The sequence below is a fragment of the Chiloscyllium punctatum genome, chromosome 7 (assembly GCF_047496795.1).
Source record: "Chiloscyllium punctatum isolate Juve2018m chromosome 7, sChiPun1.3, whole genome shotgun sequence".
Lineage (NCBI taxonomy): Eukaryota > Metazoa > Chordata > Chondrichthyes > Orectolobiformes > Hemiscylliidae > Chiloscyllium > Chiloscyllium punctatum.
Genome location: NC_092745.1, coordinates 62770879 through 62794395, shown reverse-complemented (window position 1 = coordinate 62794395; position 23517 = coordinate 62770879). Strand labels below are relative to the sequence as shown.

The 23517-nt window shown below is 39.3% G+C and overlaps 1 protein-coding gene across 4 annotated transcripts in view; it reads right to left on the bottom strand.

Moving 5' to 3' along the window:
• The window catches only part of stxbp3 (syntaxin binding protein 3), a 63595-nt gene that overhangs the window by 14604 nt on the left and 25474 nt on the right, over nt 1–23517 (bottom strand). For all 4 annotated transcript variants that reach the window (XM_072573805.1, XM_072573807.1, XM_072573806.1 and 1 more), the window contains 9 exons: nt 22068–22168; nt 18953–19119; nt 16842–16932; nt 16156–16280; nt 11403–11504; nt 9396–9453; nt 7713–7778; nt 6141–6221; nt 5835–5973 (listed from right to left, as the gene is read on the bottom strand). In XM_072573805.1, the coding sequence (XP_072429906.1) occupies nt 5835–5973; nt 6141–6221; nt 7713–7778; nt 9396–9453; nt 11403–11504; nt 16156–16280; nt 16842–16932; nt 18953–19119; nt 22068–22168 (930 nt within the window). The remainder of the gene's footprint in view (nt 1–5834; nt 5974–6140; nt 6222–7712; nt 7779–9395; nt 9454–11402; nt 11505–16155; nt 16281–16841; nt 16933–18952; nt 19120–22067; nt 22169–23517) is intronic.

Below are 23517 nucleotides of genomic sequence, written 5' to 3'. Positions count from 1 at the left end.
AGTGAGGGACAACATAGTCACATGGACAGATACTGTTCTCTAAAAGCTATTTGCCTGTCCAGTGCCAGGGGTGAGGACATTGCTTCATGGCTGGAACTTGGGAGTACAAGGGCAAAGGTCTGGTTGTGTTGGTCCACGTCAGTACAAACAATATGGATAGGACCAAGGAGGAGTATCAGCTGAAGGAGTATGAGTAGCTTGTGGCTAAATAATAAACCTGAACCACAAAGGTAATAACCTCAGGGCTATTAATTGAACCTCGAGCAAATTTGCATAGGCTAAATAAGATTAGAGTGTTGATGCAAGGCACAAAGGTTGGTGTGGGGAAAAACAGGTTTTGATTCACGGTTCTGGAGAAAAAGGGAGTTCATCCATTAGGACTGCGACTACATTCACCTGAACTACATTGGGACAAATGGGGGCAGGGAGGACACGCAAAGGGAGTCTTGGAAGGTTGAGAGAGAAAAGTCAAGGCAATAGTTCAGGGTAGCAATGTGGGTAATACTTACCAGAGTTACACAGGAAGGGTCAAAACGTGCAAACATAAGAGAGCACCAGCAAGTACGATCAGAGTAGGAAAAAAGGGCAAAAAGGTTCTTTAGCAGAACATACACTGCATTTCTTACAAGATGGATAAATTGTTTGAACAAATAGCAATACAAGTGCATGATATGATAGCCATTACAAAGGCACCATTGCAAGGTGATTAAGTACGTATGGTTACTTGATATTTCGGAAAGGACAAGATAAAAAGGCAAGGAGCTGGAATGGCTCTGCTAACAAAGAATGTGATCATTAGTGAGCAATGACCCTGCTTCAGGGGATCAAAATGTAAAAATCAGTTCAGTGGAGATAAAAGTAATAGCAAAGGAAAGTCGTCACTAAAGGTTTATCGGGCCCCTGACAGTAGCTACATTGTAGGACAGAGTATAAATTAAAAAAAATACTATAATTGTGGGAAATTCTAATCTTCAATTAAATTTAACGAATCAAAAATTGACAAAAGTAGCCTAGATGATGAGTTCTTAAGGTGTATTCGAGGTAGTGTTTTTCTAAACAATACATTTAGGAACCAACCAGGAAGCAGCTTAAATATGGACCTGGTTGCGTGCACGTAGACAGAATTAAAGAATGATCTCATGGCAGTACATCCTCTAGGTTAACAGCGATCAGAACATGATGAATTTCACACTCAGTTCGAGATGGAGAAACTTTCATCTATTTTCGTGCTATTGTATTAAAATTAAATAAAGGCAATGACAAGGGTATAAAGACACAGTTGGCTCAAGTGGAATGGGACAATTGTTAAAAAGGTACGGCAATAGAAGAGGAGAAACATACATTTAAGGAGCTATTTACTAACTCTCAACAATGCATTCCACTGGAAAGAAAGATGCAATGAGAAAGATGTTTCATCCATGCGTAACTCAGGAAGTCGAGGATGGTATAAAATTGAAAGTACAATTCTGTAAACAGGAGTTTAGGAATTGCTTTAGAAACATGCAAAGTACGACCATAAAAAAACTAAATTAGAGTACAGTTGAAAACTAGTAAGAAATATAAAAATAGATTACAAGAGCTTTGACATATAGGAAGGAAACCTACCTAAAGCAAGTGTTTGAGCATTTGAGGTTTAGACTGGAGAATTAATAAAACAAGGAAATGGCAGGAGCTTTGAACAAGTTTTTAAAAAAATTGTTCTCACATTAGGAGGGACAGAAAGCATTCCAAGAATAATAGAAAACCAAGAAGCACGAAGGGAGGGAAGAACTTAAAATAATCATGATCAATAACAAAGGAAGTACCATGAAAACTAATGTGGCTAAAAGGTTGTCAAGTCCCCTGGACCTGACGGCCTGCATTTTAAGTACCGGAAGGAAGTGCATGCAGGTAGAGTGGATACGTTGGTTATAATTTTCCACAATTCCACAATCCCCAATAACTGATTGAAAACCACAAATACTTGACATCACTATTTAAGAAAGAAGGGAGATATTAAGCTGGAAATGTTTAAAGATTCACCAAGCAGAATAAATAAAAAATGGAATCAGGAGGTACCAATGTATCTTCCCATTTCACTTTAGCAAAGCCTGTCTTCATACTCTTGTCATTGCCTTAATTTAATTTTTAAGACAGTAGCTTTAAACACCAATTTTTCACACTCACACCGAATGTGAAATTCTATCACATTATGCCCATTCTTATCTTTAATACAGCTGGGCTCAATGGTTAGCACTGCTGCCTCACAGGACCAGGGGTGTGGGTTCAATGTTATTCTTGGCCAACCATCTGAGAGGAGTTTGCATATTCTCCCTATGTCTGCGTGGGTTTCTGCCAGGTGCTCCAGTTTCCTCCCACAATCCAAAGATGTGCAGGTTAGGAAGACTGGCCATGCTATCCAGGGAACCATGCTAAGTGGATTAGCTATGGTAAATACAGGGATAGGGTTAGGGGGGTGGGTCTGGATGGGATGCTCCTCAGAGGATTGTTGTGGACTCAATAGGCCAAACGGCCTATTTCCACAGCGTAGGGATTCTGAGAGTCATATGAGGTCATTAATTAGTCTTACAGCTGTTACTGTGAAAATGCCAAAATCTAATATTTATATGGTAATAGCAGGACATTTAGAAATCATAATACAATCAATCATGCAGAGTCATCATAGCTATCAAAAATCACATAAGACAAAGTTATCATTTTTTGATCAGCACATGTTGTTGGAATCAATAGAGGGTTGGCTAACAAGCAGCTATGAACAGAAGCTAGATAGGCGCAGGTTGTTTTCTTTGGAGTAGAGAAGGCTGAGGGGAGAACCTGATAGAGGTGTTTCAGATTATATGGGCATATACAGGGTGAATAGAAAGCAGCAGTTCCCCTTAGTCAAACGGCCAAATACAAGGGGCATAATTTTAAAGAGAAATAGAGGAGGTTTGGGGGATTTGAGAAAAAGCTTTTTCACCCAGAGGTTGGCGGAGACCTGGATTGCACTGCGTTGGAGGTAGTTGAGGCAGGAAACCTCACAACCTTTAAAAAGTACTTAGATGATCACTTGAATTAATTTTCATAACATTCAAGGTTATAGGCCTAGTGCAGGGAAGTCCGATTGTATAGATCGCAGTAGTTTTGGCGATACAAACACAATGGGTCAAGGTGCCCCTCTTCTGTACTGTATAATTCTATGATTCAGAGAACAGAGATTCAGGGATAATGAGTCATTTTCAAATTGGCAAAGTGTAATTAGTAGAGTGCCATAGAGGTCAGATTTGGGGCCTTACTTATAATGACTCAGATAACTGTATTGTAAACAAATTTGCTGATGACACAAAAATAGGTAAAAAAGCAATTTATGAGGATGCAAAGAGTTTGTAAAGAAATAAAAACAGGTTAAATAAATGGGTAGAAAACGAGCAGTTTGAGTATAATGTGGGAAGATACAATGTCCCTTTGGCAGAAATAACAGAAATTTAGCATATTATTTAATTGGAGTGAGACTGCAGAACGCTGCAGTATTGAAGGATCTGCGTGGGCATTTTTTTTTTACATGAATCACAAAAAGTCTGAATCCAAGGACATCAAGTGACTAGGAAACCAAATAGGTGCTGGCCTTCATTGCTAAAGATAGAGTGCAAGAGTAAACAAGTCTTGCTACAGTTTTACAGGGGCATTGTTGAGGCCACACCTGGACTGCTGGGTACAGTTTTGGTCTCCTTATTAAAAGGAGGGGCATTTTACAATGGAAGCAGTTGAGAGAAGGTTCACCAAGCCAATTCCTGATGGAAAGTTTGTTTTTAAATCTTGAGGAAATGATGAACAGGTTAGGCCTATACTCATCGCAGTTTACAAATTTGAGAGGTAATGCTGTGCAAACATACAAGATTCTGAGTAGAGGCTAAAATGAGGTTTCCTTTTTTGTGAGAAATTCTGAAACTAGGGGTCATTGTTTAAAAATAAGGGGTCTCCCAATTATGATGGAGATGGGAAGGAATTCCATCTCTCAAATTTGTTAGTCATAAGAATTATCTTTCACAAAAACCAATGGAATAAATTCAAGGTCGAGTTAGGCTGATGTTTGATTGACAAGAGTGTTTGGGGTTATGAAGGATCGGTGGGAAAGTGGAGTTAAATCCACAACCAGATCTGTCCTGGCCATACTTAAATGAAGAAGCCAATTTGATCTGCCAAGTGGCCTATGCTGCCCGTAATAGTTATGGTTGCCAGGCCATTATTATCTACACAGCATAAACAATTAATTTGGCATTTCAGATTTGAAAAAAATGGAAATATCTAAGGAAATCCAGAACTTTAATGATTTAGGACTCACACCACAAGGACACAGCGTGAAAGTTAAAGATCCTTGTTGCGTTGTTTTGGTAGCTTTCCCCAACTATCTTACAAGTAGCTGCTTCAAGGCAGAGTAGAATTAATTCAAATTTTCAATGTCGTCATCAATTATAGTATTAATGTTTGGCTTCTTCTGAACTGTAACAAATCTGTGATTCTGGGAACATAATCATTGGGCAAGATTCAAACCAGTTTACAAGCTCTTTTTCAATAACTGGGTGGCATCTTTAAAAACAAAATCAAAGGTGTAAGGTCATTAACATGATATCATTTTCATCACATAGGATTATAGACACAGCAAAACATGATATCATTTTATACATTCAAATTAGTTGAAAATTTACATTCAAGTACATCACTTAATAAAATAATTCTTCAGTATCTCAGGCTAACTGTATCTGCTTTACAATGAAAAACTCCAGGAAATTCTGCACATTACAGGGGAAAGTAATCCAATAATGGCACAGGAAGACCAATAAAGAAAGTCAACAAAATCTTCTGGTGCGTCTCAATGCAAAATGCAGAGCTCAAAATAATGAATCCAAAATTTCCTATGGCTACCTAACAGATCTTAATTTCAATCAACTTGGAATCAATGCAACAACATTTCTGCTCCTTAAGCAGGAATTGTCTGGAAGATTGTCTTGCAAGATCAGGAAAACACTCACAAAAGTGTTGCCTTTTATTCCACTAATACTATAGATTTAAATAATATCTATATTCAAAATGATTAGAGCACCAGTTGCCACAACAAAAATCAAATCAATTAAACAACTAAAATATTATTGTAGATTAGACTAGATTCCCTACAGTATGGAAACAGGCCCTTCGGCCCAACATGCCCACACCGACCCTCCAAAGAGTAACCCACCGAGACCCATTCCCCTCACTTATATTTACCCCTGACTAATGCACCTAACACTATGGGCAATTTAGCATGATCAATGCACCTGACTTGCACATCTTTGGACTGTGGGAGGAAATCAGTGCACCCTAGGAAACATACGCAGACACTGAGAGAATGTGCAAACATCCCACCAACAGTTGCCTGAGGCTGGAATCAAACCCAGGTCCCTGGCGCTGTGAGGCAGCAGTGCTAACCACTGAGCCACCATGCTGCCCAAATAAATGTAATAAATGCAAATTATGGCAATTGCTGAATTTGTGAAACAAAAACAGAAAGTGCTGGAGAAACAAAGCAAGTCTGGCAGTGACTGTGGAGAGAGAAACAGAGTCATGGTTTTGAGCTCAATACAACTTTTCTTTAGAACCTGCTCTGAGAATCAGATTATCATCTTGGTTTCATGTGAAATGATGGTAAATCACAACCCATCACTACTATGAAAAACAAAGCTCATGAGTTGGTGCCATTCCTGTGAATCCATTTATAAAATGTATTTTAATTTGTAAAACTGCTGACTTTTTCACATCACTGAATTCATAAGTAAACAAAACAAACCCTAGATTCCGAACCAATGTCACGTTTACTGTACCATTCACGTGGAAGATATAGAGCAAGATGATCCTTAATTTGTCATAACTTTTGATGGACTTATCCAGCAAAATGGGCAGAATGATTCTCATCGGATCCTTAATTTTTTGCCGTTGTGCATCAGCTCCCATGGCAAGGTCCTTAAGGAAAGAACACTTCCTTATTAATAATGGATGTCAACAAATCTTTGAACAAGTTTCTTATTTAGATAAATTTTACCCAAAACCATGTTCAATCTTTTAATTACAAAATAACGTTCAGGAAACTATCATTTGTTTTGCAAAATTGTAATTTCCAGTGTTCAGACCTGCTCAGCCTTGCAGAGTTTTTCTACTGTTCCACGGAAGTGCCCCATGCAATCTTCAGCCAAGTTCAGGTGAACTGTTTGCTACAGTGGGAGAAAGCAAGATAAAGCAAATATGTTTTCTTTAACTTCAATCACTTTTAAACAAAAAGCCCAAGTAAGTCCAAACTTAATGATCAAATTCTCTGAATTGAGGCAAAAACCTGCCCTTCGAGAAAAATACTGTCCTTCACCTATTATCGACAGAATTATAGCTCATTCAATCAATGAGGCACATATTTCACTGGTCCATTGTGCCATTTAATTAACATGACAATAAAAAGTTGAGGTGAGAATGTGATTGCACTTGATATCAAGACACAGTTGACAGAGGTATGGCTCACTGGTTGGAGTCATACCGAGAAAGAGGTCGAAGGGCATCTCTGTAGGAATTCCTCATGGGCATGTCCTCGGCCTATTTCACCAATGACTTTACCTTGATCATTAGGTCAGAAGTGGGGACGTTAACTGATGATTGCACCATGACTAAGCACCATTCCTGCACTAAAGCAGTCCATGTCCAAATGCAGCAAGACCTTGGCAATATTCAAATATGGGCTGACAAGTGGAAAGTAACATTCCCACCAGGCAAGGACCAAGTAATGACCACCTTCAACAAGGGAGAATCTAAGCATCATCCACGGACAATAAATGGTGTTACCATTGCAGAATTTTACATTTTAAAAAAAATTCATTCATGGGATGAGAGCATTGCTGGCTAGGTCAGCATTTATTGCTCATCCCTAATTGCCTACAGGGCAGTTAAGAGTTAACCGTATTGCTTCGGGTTTGGAGTAACATGTAGGTCAGACCAGGTAAGGATGGCAGTTTCCTTCCCTGAAGGACATAAATGAACCAGATAGGTTTTTCTGACAATTGACAATGAATCCATTGACTCTTAATTCCAGATTTTTATTGAATTCACAATCCACCATCTGCTGTGGTGGGATTCGAATCTGGGTGCCAGAAGATCACCTGAGTCTCTGGAATAACAATCCAGGGGTTATACCATTAGGCCATTGCTTCCACTGAATCTACCATGATCACCATCCTGTGGGCGACCGCTCACTAGAAACTAAACTGGACTAGCTAGCTAAATGTATAGAAGGCCAAAGGTTAGGAATACTGCAGCAAGTAACTCATCTTCTCATTCCACCCCTGTTAGAACCTGTAATCTAGAAAACCACCTATTTGATCATTATCATCACCTCTCCCAATCCCTGCTTGGTGCCCAAATGTGTCCATATTTCTGATAATTCGGGGATGTGTGATTTTCTAGTTCACCCCCAATCCTAATTACCCATGAGAAGGCTGTAATATATTTCATTAAAACAAAATGCTCAAAACCCTTTCCCTTAAAATGTATCTAATTTATCACTATGAAAAATGATTTATTTTCAGACTTCTATTCTCAGGTAAGATACATATGCTGTATGAGCTCTAAATATGACCAGATGTGAATACATTCATTCTGAAGAGTTATTACAATGCATTACACAAAATATGGAATTCAATTCAATGCAGTTTATTTTGTACCTTGGTCTTTTGCTTTCGGTAGTGGGGCAACTTTTTCATCATTTGTGATAAAGAGCTGAGAGTGACCTGCAAGACAAAAAGATTGCCAGAAAAAAAAAATCAAAGGCAAGCAAAATATAATGAGGCTCCACTTATAGACACTGACATTCAGTTTTGTTAATGTACATCTTGCTGCTGCAATTTTTGGGGGGATTTATGACAACAGTAAAATTAAGCAGTTGATATAAAGGAATTGTTATTTCACAAGAGAATTATGGATCAGGGAGGTGTTTCAGCCATCTTAGTTAATCCATTCATATTAAAATCTCCATTCAGCAGCTCATTATTTTCTTGAAATACTCCAGGACCTTTCACTTGGACCTCTTTACATGTGACATGATCAAATATTCCATATTTATTTTTTTCACTTCCTTTTCAAGTTTATCTATCGCAAAGACCATTTCTGAAATGTCTCCTACACAGGCTGAAAAGCCTCTTCAGTTTGTCTTTCTGTTTAAGGTACAACACAATGAGGAGTCAGCTTTGCAGCACTTCAGTGCATTATTCCCAGCATTTCAAAGTCTCTCTTATAACTTGGCAAATTGGAACTAGACACAGAACTCAAGATGTATTCTGACTGGAGCACTACATCAGTGTCTACACGTCCCATTGACTTGCACTCTACTGTTTAAGCAATGTCCTTCAATATACTGTTGTCATGGTTTACTGTACTCAGCATTAATGGGTTTGTTGAGCATTGAGCTGATTAAAGATGCTTGGATTTTTTTTCATTTGTTTAGTTTCAACACAACCATTCTTAGGAGTAGGTATCGCTCTTATGTTCCCTACCTATGTGAATTACTGTGCACTTTTCCCAAGTTTAATTAACCTGCTGTTGGTTGATTCACTCATAGCATTTACAAGGATCAATTTGAAATTCCTCTATTGTCCCCATTTTGATATCATATGCAAATTTGCCAACTTTCACCAAATTGCTGGTTGTAGATATTTATTGCCCATGCTTATGGATCACTAAGAACTAGGGCACAGGTCAAAACATGAACCAAAAAGTGCGTACAGCAGAGATTCACCACAATTAAATCCATGATTGAACAGGTAAAGTAGTAGCACAGGATGCAGAAAGTTGGTTTGTACACCTTCAAATTTAAGAGATTGATGGATGATCAATTTTAGGCATTTAAAATCATTATGGAATTCACTAAGATAAATAGAGAGAAACATCTTCACTGATGTAGGAAATCTGAACAAGATGGTGGTGGTGGGGGTGGGGGGGTGGGCGTTCATTTTAAAATTGGAACAAAACTATTTAAAAGAGAGTACTGAAATGGTTAGAATCTACAAACGATGCTGAGGTATTTCTTCCTCTGCCAAGTAACAGCTAAACCAAGAGGCTCCATACTGAAATAGGAGGGATAATTGTTTGGAAACAGATGAAGAAATTGCCACCAGGGTATCGTCAACCCTCAAACCTTTTAAGCTAACGTGGAGGCAGGGCTAGCAACCCAGAATTTACAATTATTGTAATTCAGGTTTAATAACTGTCATGTCAGTCAAGTTGACAAAATGTGAGCAACTGAAATTGCTGCTCATGACCAGATTTCAATATTGACCATATATACACTTTGGGAAATCAACATAAAGTTCATGGAATGCTAGTTATACAAAATGTGCATAAATATTTACCTTTCCTTCTGTAGTCTGATGGCTTTTGGAAAGCTCCTTTACCAACTTGGGAATTTTTCTGTTTAAAAATAAAAGTTAATAAAATGCTTATTTTTAAGTCAAAATAATTCATGTCATTGGCTTTTCCCCTGCTGTACCTGGGATTAATGTAATCAAATTGTAGGCTGATCCTACTGAGGTAACAAAGTTTAGCAATTTTATTAACTTGATTGATGACTAAAAGAAATACCATCTTCATGAAAAAAAGCTCCACTTACATGCAACACTGACATGTAATGCAATGTTTTCTCTCAAACTATAGGAAAGGTATTTAAAACTTAAATTTGATTTTTTTTAAATCAAGTGCTTGTGTTGTGATAATTACTTTATTTCAAGTTATTGGCAATGACTGAATTATTGGTCGATACCTCTAATAAATACTGAATCTCCATAAACTCTCTTTCAGAGCTGCAGTGCAACTGCAGTTTGAGGTTTAATAGGTCTAAATCAAAATCTTGGAACACTTCAGATCAACAGTTAATAGACAATTTAATCTAAAGCAACAACTGTAGTTGCTTCAGAAGTTTGACAATGACAAATCATTATAATACTGACCAAAACAAATTACAGTAGTTTATTATAGCCTATCAATCAGCTAGTGAGGTAAATATTCTCACAATTAGAGTGACCCAGAACATATGGTTTAACTGAAATATTTCATCAGCTCTTGTATTTAGAAGAATCCATAGAAGAATAGAATCCCTACAGTGTAGAAACAGGCCCTTCGACCCAACAAGTCCACACCGACCCTCTAAAGAATCCAGATCCATTCCCCTACCCTACTACTCTACATTTTACTCCTGACTAATGCCCTTAATGTAAACATCCATGAACACTATGGGCAATTTAGTATGGCCAATCCACTTAACCTGCACATCTTTGGATTGTGGGAGGAAACCGGAGCACCCAGAGGAAACCCACGCAGACATGGCACTATTGTTTGGCAAACATTATTGGAACTGATGCTTCTTTCCCGATTGTGTAATCTAGAGTGGAGGAGTGTCTAAAGAAAACAGGCTGGTTGAATTCTTTTCCTCCTGAGACACAACTAGGCACTTTTGGCGAAGACCTGAAACTCAGAAACAAAGGCGCGAGAAGAAGAATTTATATTTCTTCCCACCCTCCAATAAAACATAAATGCCCCACTGCAAGGATGCTGGATTTAAAATGCAAAAGTAATTTTGCCCCACTCAACTATACAGGACAGCATTTAGAAACCTGTCCAGTCCACAAGTGAAATCAGCTCCAGACGCATTACCAATTGCAGATTTTATTTACACTAAAATACGTAACTATCTGAAAAACTGTCTATTTCCCACTTGCTGAAAATGTGTTGCTGGAAAAGCGCAGCAGGAAGGGCTGATGCCCGAAACGTCGATTCTCCTGCTCCTTGGATGCTGCCTGACCTGCTGCGCTTTTCCAGCAACACATTTTCAGCTCTGATCTCCAGCATCTGCAGTCCTCACTTTCTCCTATTTCCCACTTGACCAACTACAGTAATTGGGTTGTCACAATATGAACATTCATAATTAAAAAGAACACGACTTTCACGTTCCTGCCTATTTTGATGGATTTTAAAAGATTATTGGAAATCCTGTGACATTGCACAAAGATAACATGCTATTTTAAAAGCTGAATACCATGGATGCTGGAAGACAGCAGTTAAAAGTGAAAACACTGTAAATATACACCAAGTCAGTCAGCAACTATGGAGAATGAATCAGAGCTAAAATGTTGAATTAAAAACCAAAAGAACTGTGGATGCTGTAACTCACAAACAAAAACAGAAATTGCTGGAAAAGCTGAACAACTCTGGCAACATCTGTGGAGAGAAACCAGAATTAATGCTTTGGGTTGAGAGACCCTTCCTCAGGATGGTCTGAAGAAGGGTCACTGGACCAGAAGCAATAATTTACATTTCCAGGAAGAGAGAAGATAAATCGTGTAACAGAAGGAGTTTATACATACTCGCTAACTTCGGCAATATGTAAATGCCGCAATTTTACCCAGAGTTCGTCATCGTCATCCAAAAGGGCCTCTTTGGTTGTACTTTCATCCTTTGTTTGGTATCTATTAAAATTACAATAAAAGGACTTAATGTCCTGTCAATAAACACTGATTGCATTGCAATTCAGACTACCACATTCTTCCAATCTTTCAACAAGTTTATGTCTATCACAGACCTGCATATTTCAGACACAAGGGTGAGGGAGGAATCCAACTCCCTTCTTCTATCCTGTACGACCAAGGATGACACAAAATGAGCCTCGTGATTTTATGCTTTAAAACCCATAATCACACACAAGCCTACAAAACTAAGTCCAAAATGCACAACACTACTAACCCAAAAACTTCAATATTCACAATCTGCAACTTTTCAATGATACAAAAAGTACTTCATCTCTTTTGATAAATGTGGCTGTGTCCACACATTTGGGTGGAATGTGTTTGAATTTTATTTTTATTTTAATGCTAGTATTACGAGCATTAAATATGGATCTATTGCATTCATTACATACAAGTTCCTCAGGTTTCTCAGGGGCAGGAATGGTTGCTGGATGTTCCAGGGTTTAGAGCATTTAAAAAGAATAGGGAGGGGGAAAAAAAAAGAGGAGGGGGTGTAGCACTACTAATCAGAGAGGGTATCACAGCTACAGAAGCTTCCATTGTTGAGGAAGATCTGCCTACCGAGTCAGTATGGGTGGAAATTAGGAGCAGTCACCTCATTAGGGGTTTACTACAGGCCCCCCAATAGCAGCAGAGAGATGGAAGAAAGCATAGGTCGGCAGATTTTGGCAAACTATGGACGTAGTAGGGTTGTTGTAATGGGTGACTTTAACTTTCCCAATATTGATTGGAACCTCCTTCGAGCAGAAGGTTTGAATGGAGCTGTTTTTGTAAGGTAAGGTAAGGTACTCAGGAGGGTACTAACTCAGTACATTGACAGGCCAACGAGGGGAGAGGTCATTCTAGACTTGGTGCTCGGAAACGAGCCGGGACAGGTATCAGATCTTGTGGTGGGAGAGTATTTTGGAGAAAGTGACCACAACTGCCTCACATTCTACATAGCTATGGAGAAGGAGAGGATTAGGCAAATGGGAGGATATTTAATTGGGGAAGAGGAAACTATGATGCGATTAGACATGAGTTAGGAAGCATGGATTGGGAGCAATTGTTCCATGGTAAAGGCACTATAGACATGTGGAGACTGTTTAAGGAACAGTTGTTGCAAGTGATGAATAAATATGTCCCTCGGAGGCAGGCAAGAAGTGGTAAGATAAAGGAACCTTGGATGACGAGAGCGGTGGAGCTTCTTGTCAAAAGGAAAAAGGTAGCTTGCATAATGTGGAGGAAGCTAGGGTCAAGCTCAGCTCTAGAGGATTACAGGCAGGCGAGGAAGGAGCTCAAAAGTGGTCTGAGGAGAGCCAGGAGGGGGCACGAGAAAGGCTTGGCAGAACGGATTAGGGAAAACACAAAGGCATTTTACACTTATGTGAGGAATAAGAGAATGGTGAAAGAAATTGTAGGGCCGATCAGAGATAGCATAGGGAATTTGTGTGTGGAGTCTGAGGAGGTAGGGGAAGCCCTAAATGAGTTTTTTGCTTCTGTCTTTACGAAAGAAATGAACTTTGTAGTGAACGAAACCTTTGAAGAGCAGGTGTGCATGCTGGAATGGATAGAGATAGAGGAAGCTGATGTGCTGAAAATTTTGTCAAACATTAAGATTGACAAGTCGCCAGGCCCAGTCCAGATTTGTCCTCGGTTGCTTTGGGAAATGAGAAATGCAATTGCTTCTCCACTTGCGTAGATCTTTGCATCCTCGCTCTCCACTGGTGTCGTACCTGAGGACTGGGGAGAGGCAAATGTAATTCCTCTCTTCAAGAAAGGAAATAGAGAAATCCCCGGCAATTACAGACCAGTAAGTCTCACGTCTGTCGTCTGCAATGTGTTAGAAAGGATTCTGAGGGATAGGATTTATGACCATCTGGAAGAGCATGGCTTGATTAAATGCAGTCAACACGGCTTTGAGGGGGGCGGTCATGCCTCACAAACCTTATCGAGTTCTTTGAGGATGTGACTAGAAAAGTTGATGAGGGTCGAACTGTGGATGTGGTGTATCTGGACTTCAGCAAGGCATTTGATAAGGTTCCCCATGGTAGGCTCATTCAGAAGGTCAGGAGGAATGGAATACAGGGGAATTTAGCTGTCTGGATACAGAATTGGCTGACTAACAGAAGACAGCAAGTGGTAGTAGAAGGAAAATAATCTGCCTAGAAGTCTGTGGTGAGTGGTGTTCCACAGGGCTCTGTCCTTAGGCCTCTACTGTTTGTCATTTTTATTAATGACTTGGATGAGGGGATTGAAGGATGGGTCAGCACGTTTGCAGACGACACAAAGGTTGGAGATGTCGTTGACAGTATAGAGGGCTGCTGTAGGCTGCAGCGGGACATTGGCAGGATGCAGAGATGGGCTGAGAAGTGGCAGATGGAGTTCAACCTGGATAAATGCGAGGTGATGCATTTTGGAAGGTCGAATTTGAAAGCCGAGTACAGGATTAAGGATAGGATTCTTGGCAGTGTGGAGGAACAGAGGGATCTTGGTGTGCAGGTACATAAATCCCTTAAAATGGGCACCCAAGTGGACAGGGTTGTTAAGAAAGCATATGGTGCTTTGGCTTTCATTAACAGGGGGATTGAGTTTAAGAGTCGTGAGATCTTGTTGCAGCTCTATAAAACTTTGGTTAGACCGCACTTGGAATACTGCGTCCAGTTCTGGTCGCCCTATTATAGAAAAGATGTAGATGCTTTGGAGAGGGTTAAGAGGAGGTTTACTAGAATGCTACCTGGACTGGATGGCTTATCTTATGAAAAAAGAGGTTGACTGAGCTCGGACTTTTTTCATTGGAGAAAAGGAGCCCTAATTGAGGTACACAAGATAATGAGAGGCATAGATAGGAAATAGTCTCTGGCTATCGACTCTAAGGCAGAAATGACTAACACGAGGGGTCATAGTTTTAAGCTGGTGAGAGGAAAGTATAGAGGGGATGTCAGAGGCAGGTTCTTTACATAGTGAGTTGTGAGAGCATGGAATGCAGTGCCAGCAGCAGTTGTGGAAGCAAGGTCATTGGGGACATTTAAGAGACTACTGGACATGCATATGGTCACAGAAATTTGAAGGTGCATACATGAGGACCAGTGGTCAGCACAACATCGTAGGCTGAAGGGCCTGTTCTGTGCTGTACGGTTCTATGTTCTAAGTAGTAAACATGTTTTTTTTAAAACAGGGGGAGAGAGTTAAGGACGAAACCAGTGCCAGTTCCATCAAACATTATAGATATTTGGCTTACTGCTGAATTTGTTTAAACTATTTCCCGATGATTAAATCTGATCTGACAATTAAAATTTACATTTTAAGTTTGATCAGGCTAAATTTCTGAATGGAATGGATGATAAAATAAAATTCAAACTATCTGCAACATTTGCATAAAGACACAAAAAAGACATAACAATTCTAGAGACCGTGTCCAACAAAGGTCAACACACTGAGGAACTGAACCAGCAACATTTGTCATTTCTGCAAATTTTCTGCCAATGGAATTGAGCAAAATAGCGATTTAGACCAGAACTGTCAATGCTTGGGTTTTGGAAATCTTTCACGCTGGTTCAAAAATGCATTTACTTGAGGAAGTGCCCAATCATAAAGGTAGCCATTCGTCCAGGCCAGTGACACTTTTCTTTCCTTAAATTGCACCTTTTCAGGGATGTACAATACATTCCATCCAAATGTGTGGACACAGATATCTGTGACTACATGAGTCCACTGATGATGAGTTGTTGCTGCAGGGAGTGGTAGTCAATTGAAATCTCACTAAAGACCCGTTTCTCCTTTTGATGTTTTAAATACTTTAAAATTAGTTTAACCAAATCCAAATTCAGTTCATTGATCTTCCTTTTCATCAGAAGACCAATGGTCAGACAAGTTCCTGTTTTGATAGACAAAGGAATCAAGGGTAATATTCCCTCTAATTAGGGGCTCTTACGGCATTGTGGTAGTGTCCCTACCTCTAGTCCAGGAGACCCAGGTTCAAGCCCCACCTGTCCCAGGGATGTTTAATAACAGCTCCAAACAGGTTGGTTGTAAAGTACCTTCCCCCTAATTATGTTTTCTGCTTCATAAACCCCTGAAGTCCATGCACGGCAGTGGCTTCCAAAACTGAAAGTCCAATGCTGAAAATGGTATTGGTGTGCACACTGGAGTACACAGAACTGCAGAGTGGCTGAACTATTGGCAAAGGTTTAGACAGGGAAGTGGACCTGTGACCAGAGTCAGATTAGCTTTGATCAAACAGCTCAAAAGGTCCGAATGGCCTCCTCCAGGCCCAAAGTTCCTATAATTCTAAGTGAGACTACAGTCTGATCTATTGTTGCAGCAACAATATTAAATGCAATAATTTTAAAGCCATTTTCAATCAACAGTCAAATCACAATTAACGATGCTACTCAATATCACTAGTTCTTAAAGATTTTACTCTCATTCATGCAAATGATTGAATGGAAATTTTGATTCACCTCAGCAAACCTGTTGTAGGGTCTATTGCATTCTGGATGCATTTCCCAATCGTAGTCCTCTCAAAAACTCCAAGCCGTAATATTTCCCAACAATTACAATCTCCTCAAAAGCAGATATTGTTACTGAATTAAAAAGGCTTTGCAATGCTTACCTATAAATATTATTCTCAATTGTAACCAGGTCATATGCCATTGCTTGGAAGGTTAGCTCGTGCAATATTGTTGATACTGGGTCAAATCCACGGTCAACAATCAAAAGCTGTGACTGTGTTTTTCCCTGAAATGTTCCACACCAAAGTTCAGTTATTAACATACAATTCAAATGCACAGTCAGGTATAAAGTCATTGGCTCATCACCACACTCCCCCACAAACTGGAATTTTAAGCTAACTTTCTAAAGGACTAATGTGTGCACTATATACCACCCAGGCTCCTGTCTTAATCAGCTTGATTATATTTTGGCCTATGTCACACCAGCACAACCAAATTAGATGCAAGTCTTGCAGGTCTGGGGACATGCCAATTTTTCAACATCAGAAAGGGATTATAATGAGGAAAAGGCATGGGAAACAGTGTTCGGAATGATTTAAAAAATGACAAACAGAGCCCAAGCAACACTAAAACGGTGATAGCCCCACACTGGGTGGTAATATGAGCATCAAAAGCCTATCTGATCTCAAGCTGCAACAATGACACCAAACTGCACAACTGCATGCCAAGGGGACTGACATATCACAAAAAACACATCCATCAATAACAAGCTTGCTTCCATGGTGTAACATCAAACCGAAGTCTTTGCAATTGAATCAGAATGTATCAGAATTTACACTTTTCTTACCTTTATATTGCTTTGCTGATCTAGTTTGTAATGTTCTGCCAACTTTTCCTCTACCATGTTTGCAAGACATTCTGCATTATTTTCAGTAGCCCTGGACACAATCACAAAAACATCAGAATAGAAATAAAATTTTGATCCAGTTCATCTTCCCACTGTGACAGAAGGGAGTCAGGAATTAGAAGTCACCACAGAAGATTCTGTATTTTTGGGATCAATTACTGGAGTTTGACATCGTAAAAACCTGTTCTTGCTGGACAAGTATCTCTGCAACCACATTTTGTTCATTTCTTAAAAGATCAAAATAATATTAACACATTAAAAAATAGAACTGCTGCAGAAGACAATAGATGAAACAAGGATTTGAGAAATCAAACAATGTTGAAACAATAAACAAAAACAAAATTTTCTTACAATGGACAGCAAGTCAGTCAGCATCAGAAGGTGAAAGGTAGTGTTTTGTGCGTATGCTTTTGTATGTAATATTCTGCTCAATTATAGCTGATGCAGTGTGTGTACTTAGCAACACAGCCACACTTTACTTCAGCACTGGGGGTGTGAAGTTTGCTTTGACTATATCTTTTCAATCTTTGCATTTTTATTATACCTTTCACAACCTGCACAACTTTACAACCAACTACGTACTTTTCATAACTAATCCTGTTGTTCTGTAGGAACAGCAGCTATCTATGTGCATGCAGCAAATGTCCACAAAACAGCCAAAGAAGTGGCATGATAATCTGACATTGAGATGGTGACTGAGGGTCAAATACTGGCCAGAACACTTCAGCAAAAACAATGTTATGGGATCCACTTCAGAGGGCAGATAGAGCCATGCTTTGTTCGGGCATTTGAAAAAGACAGGACTCCCAGCAATTCAGCTGATCCTCAGTATTACACTCAATTTCGATCTTTGAGCTCAAGTTTCTGATATGAAACTGAAACTCATACTTCAGATTCAGTGTTATTGACTAAGCTGTGGCTAATATGAAAACAGAAAGTGATGGAAAATGCTCAGCAATATCTGTGGAGAGAAAAACTGAACTAATGTTACAAATCCAGTATGACTCTTCTTCAGAACTGGCGAGGAGGTAGAACTGTGACAGGTTTCAGATATTGTAATTAACCTGTTCAGGGATGATGTGACACACCTCTGGAGTAAGTGGGACTTTAAACTAGGTCTGCTGGCTCAGAGATAGAGACATTATCACTGAACCACAAGAGGCCTGTGATGGTTTTTATACCGTTGAAAAAGGGCGGGGTGCAGGCCAGGTGGAACAATAGCGAGGGTAAGGGACAGGTTAGTGGATGGAGATATTAAATAGGAAAAATATATCAGGGAGATGGCCAACAACCTTTAGTCACTCGTCTTCACTTGGTGATTTCCAGAGGACAAAATGCATAACTTGCTCCAAGACTCCGGATATTACACTTGAGCTATTTGCAGAGTGTGTAGGTAGCATGGGTAGGTAACCTATGCAGAGTTTCCCCTGTCTCTGTGGGAAAGGGCAGAAAAAAAAGAATATTTTCCCTGACTGTCCAAACAGTCAGCATCTTAAGAAGCAGACGTATGTTGTAGAAGCCGGAGCATGTACTGCGCCTGGTCCTAATAACCATTCTTCATGTGAACCTTGTCAGGGAACATTCACAGGAACCCTTAGTCTGTCTTTAACCATCATCCTTCCAGGCAAGAATTCCACGAGGAAAATCTATCATCAGGAGTGGGCACCTTGTTGCTTTATCCCATACTAGGCCAGGAAGTGCTGAAGCAAATGCTTGCCTACTTGAGGAGAGCTAAAAGCATGAAGGCTAAATAGAACCATGGACATTCTTTACATAATCCAAGACATCTATTCAGAGCTATTGGGAATCAGAGAAATAAAATGAACTCTAATAAACTAAACACCATCATCTGAATCAAAGGGTTGCTATAGAAACTGCTGGTTTCAGGTTATGCAAATTAAACAGGTAACAATAGAAACACTGTGGAATTCCGATTGTACACAAAAACATTAGATACCAAATTCTTTGATAATTCATTTTATGCCGCTGCCATTCAAAGAAAACAGCAAGCTCATCTCTTTTTTTCTGGTAATAAAAGTGTCAAAACAGACCTGTAGTTATTTTCACGCTCCAGTCTGTATCGCACTCCAGGATTTTCATCCAATGTTGCACATAGTGTCACAATTTTATCAGCCACCATCTCCAACGTGGTCATTTTATCTGTTGTTTCTGGACTATAGATGGAGTGAAATGCATTGGGAATGTCAAAGGTGAACACCTGATTGAAGATAGAAGAAAGGTTTAAGAAGAAAAATCACCCTTCTGCCCAGGATTTTGATATGGCACATTCATAAATATCCAACAGATGGTTAAAAAAAGTCCAAATTTGGATGTTACAACTTTGGGGATGTTAAGTGTTAACCATCAATATGAAGGTCTCTGCCAATAGTTAAAATATACTACTCAGTTGGAATTAAGCCTATTTGGCAGATACTTTACAAAAAAGACGATGAAACAATTCCAATAGTTACAAATTAATAAACCTTTCACCACTACCTCTTGTACCTCCTCAACCCTCATGTCCCATCATACCCCCACATCACTTTAATAGCATTCACCCTGTATTCACCAGGAGTAGACCACAGTTACCACATGGAGATGAGAACAATAAACTTCTAACAATTATATCACTCACTTTGATACTGAAAAGCATCCCATTCCTGAAACCCAAAGTTTTTAAATCTCTAGTGTTTGATTTCCTTTAAAATGAAACCTTCTAGTCAGACACAAGAAAAACCCTGAATCATCTTCCTTCAGCTGTCAATAAATCTGTGAACTCAGAACCCTTTTGCTGAAATAAATGTAACTTTTCAAAATCAACCAAACCTTCAAAGTGACGTGGCAATAGCTCTTGGTGAGATCTTTATAGAGACCTCTATGGAAACTGCACAGCGGATGACTAACTGCCCCCAAATGTTCAGGATTTTGAGAATTAGCATGATATCCTGTTTCCACTACATCCCAGCACTGACTTCACAGGATGACATTTGTCCCAGAATTCTCAGATGGTGAGTGTGTAAATGTGTATGGCCTCCTTTTGCCATTACCCAGGAATCTTTGGAGCCTGTGTAAACACACAGTGCTGCTTTGCATGTGTAATCCAGAACCGGAGCAGTGTATGCAGCAGACACAGCCACAAGGCAGCACCATTCTCCCCCAGGATATGACAGAGTAGGGTAGTGGGCAGTGCTCTCGCCTGATGGAAGTGGTACTTATGCTTAAGTCAAAGGGGTCAAGGAAGAAACCAGAGGAGGGGAATGATAACATGGTTGCCCAAGAGGAAGGGGGTTCTGTGTAGGGGAAGGAGCAGTCAGATAAGAGTAAAGGGAGAGTAAGCTGGGATGCAGGATGATTTTGGAATCTATACAGATCAGCTCCAGTTGGAGATTGTGTTCATTTTCCAACACCACACTTTAGGAAAGACATGACAGCTTTGGTAAGGCTGCAGAAGAGATTCACGAGAACAATTCCAATGAAGAAGGATTGTAGTTAGGTGGATAGACGAAAGAAACTGGATTGTTGTCCTTAGAATGAAATGGCTAAATGGAAATTTGACAGAGGTTATGTATGAAGGATTTATATGAAGTAACTAAAGAAAATAACAATAATCTTTTTGGTCATGCTTTATTTTGCTCATGCTTTTTTGCTAGACCTGGACTGTTTCTTTAGAACAGGGAAGACTGAGGAGGGTCATAATTGAAGTGTATTACATTATGAGGGGCATGAACAGGGAGAGAGAGGAGTTTTTCCTCGGGTTGAGGGGTAATCACAGCGGGACATACTTTAACATGCAGGAAATTCGGAGAGGATTTGAGGGGGCAAAAAAACTTTTCATTCAGAGGGCGGTGGGAATCTGGGATACACTGCCTGGGAAGGTACTGGAGACCGGAAACATTGCAACCTTTCAAAAATGTATGGATGATCACTTGAAATATACCATTTAACAATATGGGACAAAATGTAGGAAACTGGGATTAGCGCACCTTTAGTGATAATTATTGTTGGTGCAAATCCAGTGGATCAGAAGGACCTTTTCTGTAAATCTAAGATTTAATTCTGAAGACACAACAAAGCTCCTTTATAATGTCCTGCAGTGGGCTCCAACTTGTGTACAAATCAACTTGCCTTCACATTCCAGAATGAAACTCATTCACAACCCGGGGAGTGCCTGTATGTAGAAAAGAGTGTGTTGCCATAGCAATTCAGACTATGCTGTGGCCAGTTGGCTGGACAGCGAATACGGATCAGATTGGTGCTGTTCAGTCCTTGTTCTGTTCGGATTTGGATTCTTCCTAAAAATTTCTTCCAGAAATGCTGAGCTTTTCAGTACTTCCCCTAGTTAATTTGAAAAGAAACCAATGGGTTTGCTTCATTATTTGGCTTGACTGATCACTTCTAACAAGTTGGGGGAGGAATTTTAAACACAGAATTCCTTTATCGATTACAGAGCTCATCTTTTTTTCTTTCCCAAGGAATGTCACAAAGGGCTAGTTCATTGGGATGAGATTCAATAACAAAAGCTATGAACCAGACTTTCAGCATCCTAGATCACAAAGCAGCAAGAATCAGAGCTATCCTAGCTGCCAAACAGTAACACCATCGACATTAGCAGGCAGCAGTTAATAGATTTGAATATATTAGCATATTTACTTTGCTATGTTTTGTGCACAGGAAGCAAATATCATGGCACTGTTAAATAACCTTAAAAGTAATAGCTGTAGCGTAATGCATCCATATAAGGTTCAACAGCTTAAAGATGAACTAATGGCCCATAAAGTCTTGAATGCAGCATCATATAAATTAGAATCTTCATGTTTCTCTAATCAAGAGCAACTAATTGCTGGTTTTGCCAAATATGACACACTTCCAAATGTATTCTCAAGCTAAACAAACAGCTAGAATTAAAAATAATTAACAAAAACAGAAGGTTTTAATTGAAATTTGAGAAACAACTGCAGATGCTTTAATGCAATCCTGTAATTAGATTTTCATAATGTTGTATGAATCTTGCTGCTCACTTGGGTAAAAAGTGGAAAGTTTAACAATATTCCATCCAAACAGCTAAAAGAATGCAGATTATTTCATATGAAGCAAGAAACACAACATTTGAACATTGAAGCTACTGCGCACACAAATTACTTTGGCAGAAAAATGCTTATAAAGTACCTTAGATTCATATGCAAGAAAGGAAATGTTCACTTCTTTACAACATTTTATGGCTTTGGTACATGTGGTCTTTAATTGACTGAAGAGGTTATCAGGACAATCTAGAATTTCAAAAAAAAAGTTATTTCAACAAAACTGACCCTCTGTTTTTACTTACATATTCAATAAATGTATCACTTAATACAAACAGGATTAAACCAGGAACATCAATATATCGAGACAATGACTCAATTTGCGTCTGTATCCACACTGTAGAGCTTTAACACTATTTTTCTTTGGATTTCAGATAGTCCACTATCTGACATCAACATATTAATTCAGTAGACAGAAAGATGCCAAAGAATGATTATGGCATCAAGTGGCTGCCTTTTTTGCTAAGCTATGGGTACAAACTTCTTGATAATTTAACTTTAGAAAAACTGCCCTCACAGTTGATGATTTCCTAAAACTTTAATTAAACATGGTTCAGATGAAACCACAGGGCCAGCACATGACCAAAGCACCATCATGCACATCAACATAGGTCAGACATACCACTGGTTTCAGGATTCCCAGCGTTTACTGCTGTGTAAGATGTAACAGGTCTACTGTACAAACTGTTATTGGTCTCACTGCAATAAGTTATCTAGCCTTCAAGTTGCACTTGAACAAAGAAACCCACTCTACTTGGAGCCCCAAAATAATTGACTGCCTCTTAGTTCTGTTCATGCACCAACACTTTTCAACCCTGTCACAAATATTCATCCCAAAAACCCGAACAGTCATTTTATTTACGGAGGTGACATCTGTCTGCCATACAGGGTCATGATTTCAGTCACCACGAGCAGGTCCTAAATGCTGACACTTATGAGACAGTCCACTGTAGCAAAAAATGGAGACTTAAAATGCATGCCAAAATGACAATTTTCTGTTTCTATATAAACCACAAAATTTTCAACATATTCATGACTTAACAAGACTGATGCCTGTGTCTCCATTTAACATACTGGAGCACACGTTACTTCCCAAGGAACAGCAAGTGCTCATTGTAGGTAAAAATCAGAATAACTGAATCAGCATACTAACTGGCTTATCTGCAGAAACTGCAAACATACACTTCAAAGCTCTGGGATCACCTGTTGTCATTTTGCAACACAGTATTCTTTCCTCACGTGTTTCATTTCTTCTCACAAAAAAATATTCAGCTCAAAGACACCATGTGTATAATCATAGACAGTTTGAAAGATGGCCTGGTAGCTGAATCCCATCCAACATTGGCCTTGCTGACACCAGAGAATGGGCTGCCTTGCAGAATGTACTCCTTAAAAAGGTACAGGCTTATCCAATGTCTAATTAACACACCAAACTTTTGCCTCAGTTCAGGGTACCATGTTGGAAATTTTCTTCAGGATGCCAGGCATCATATTAAACTCTGTATTAGGTGGCAAGCAAGCTTCAAAATATACAGTAT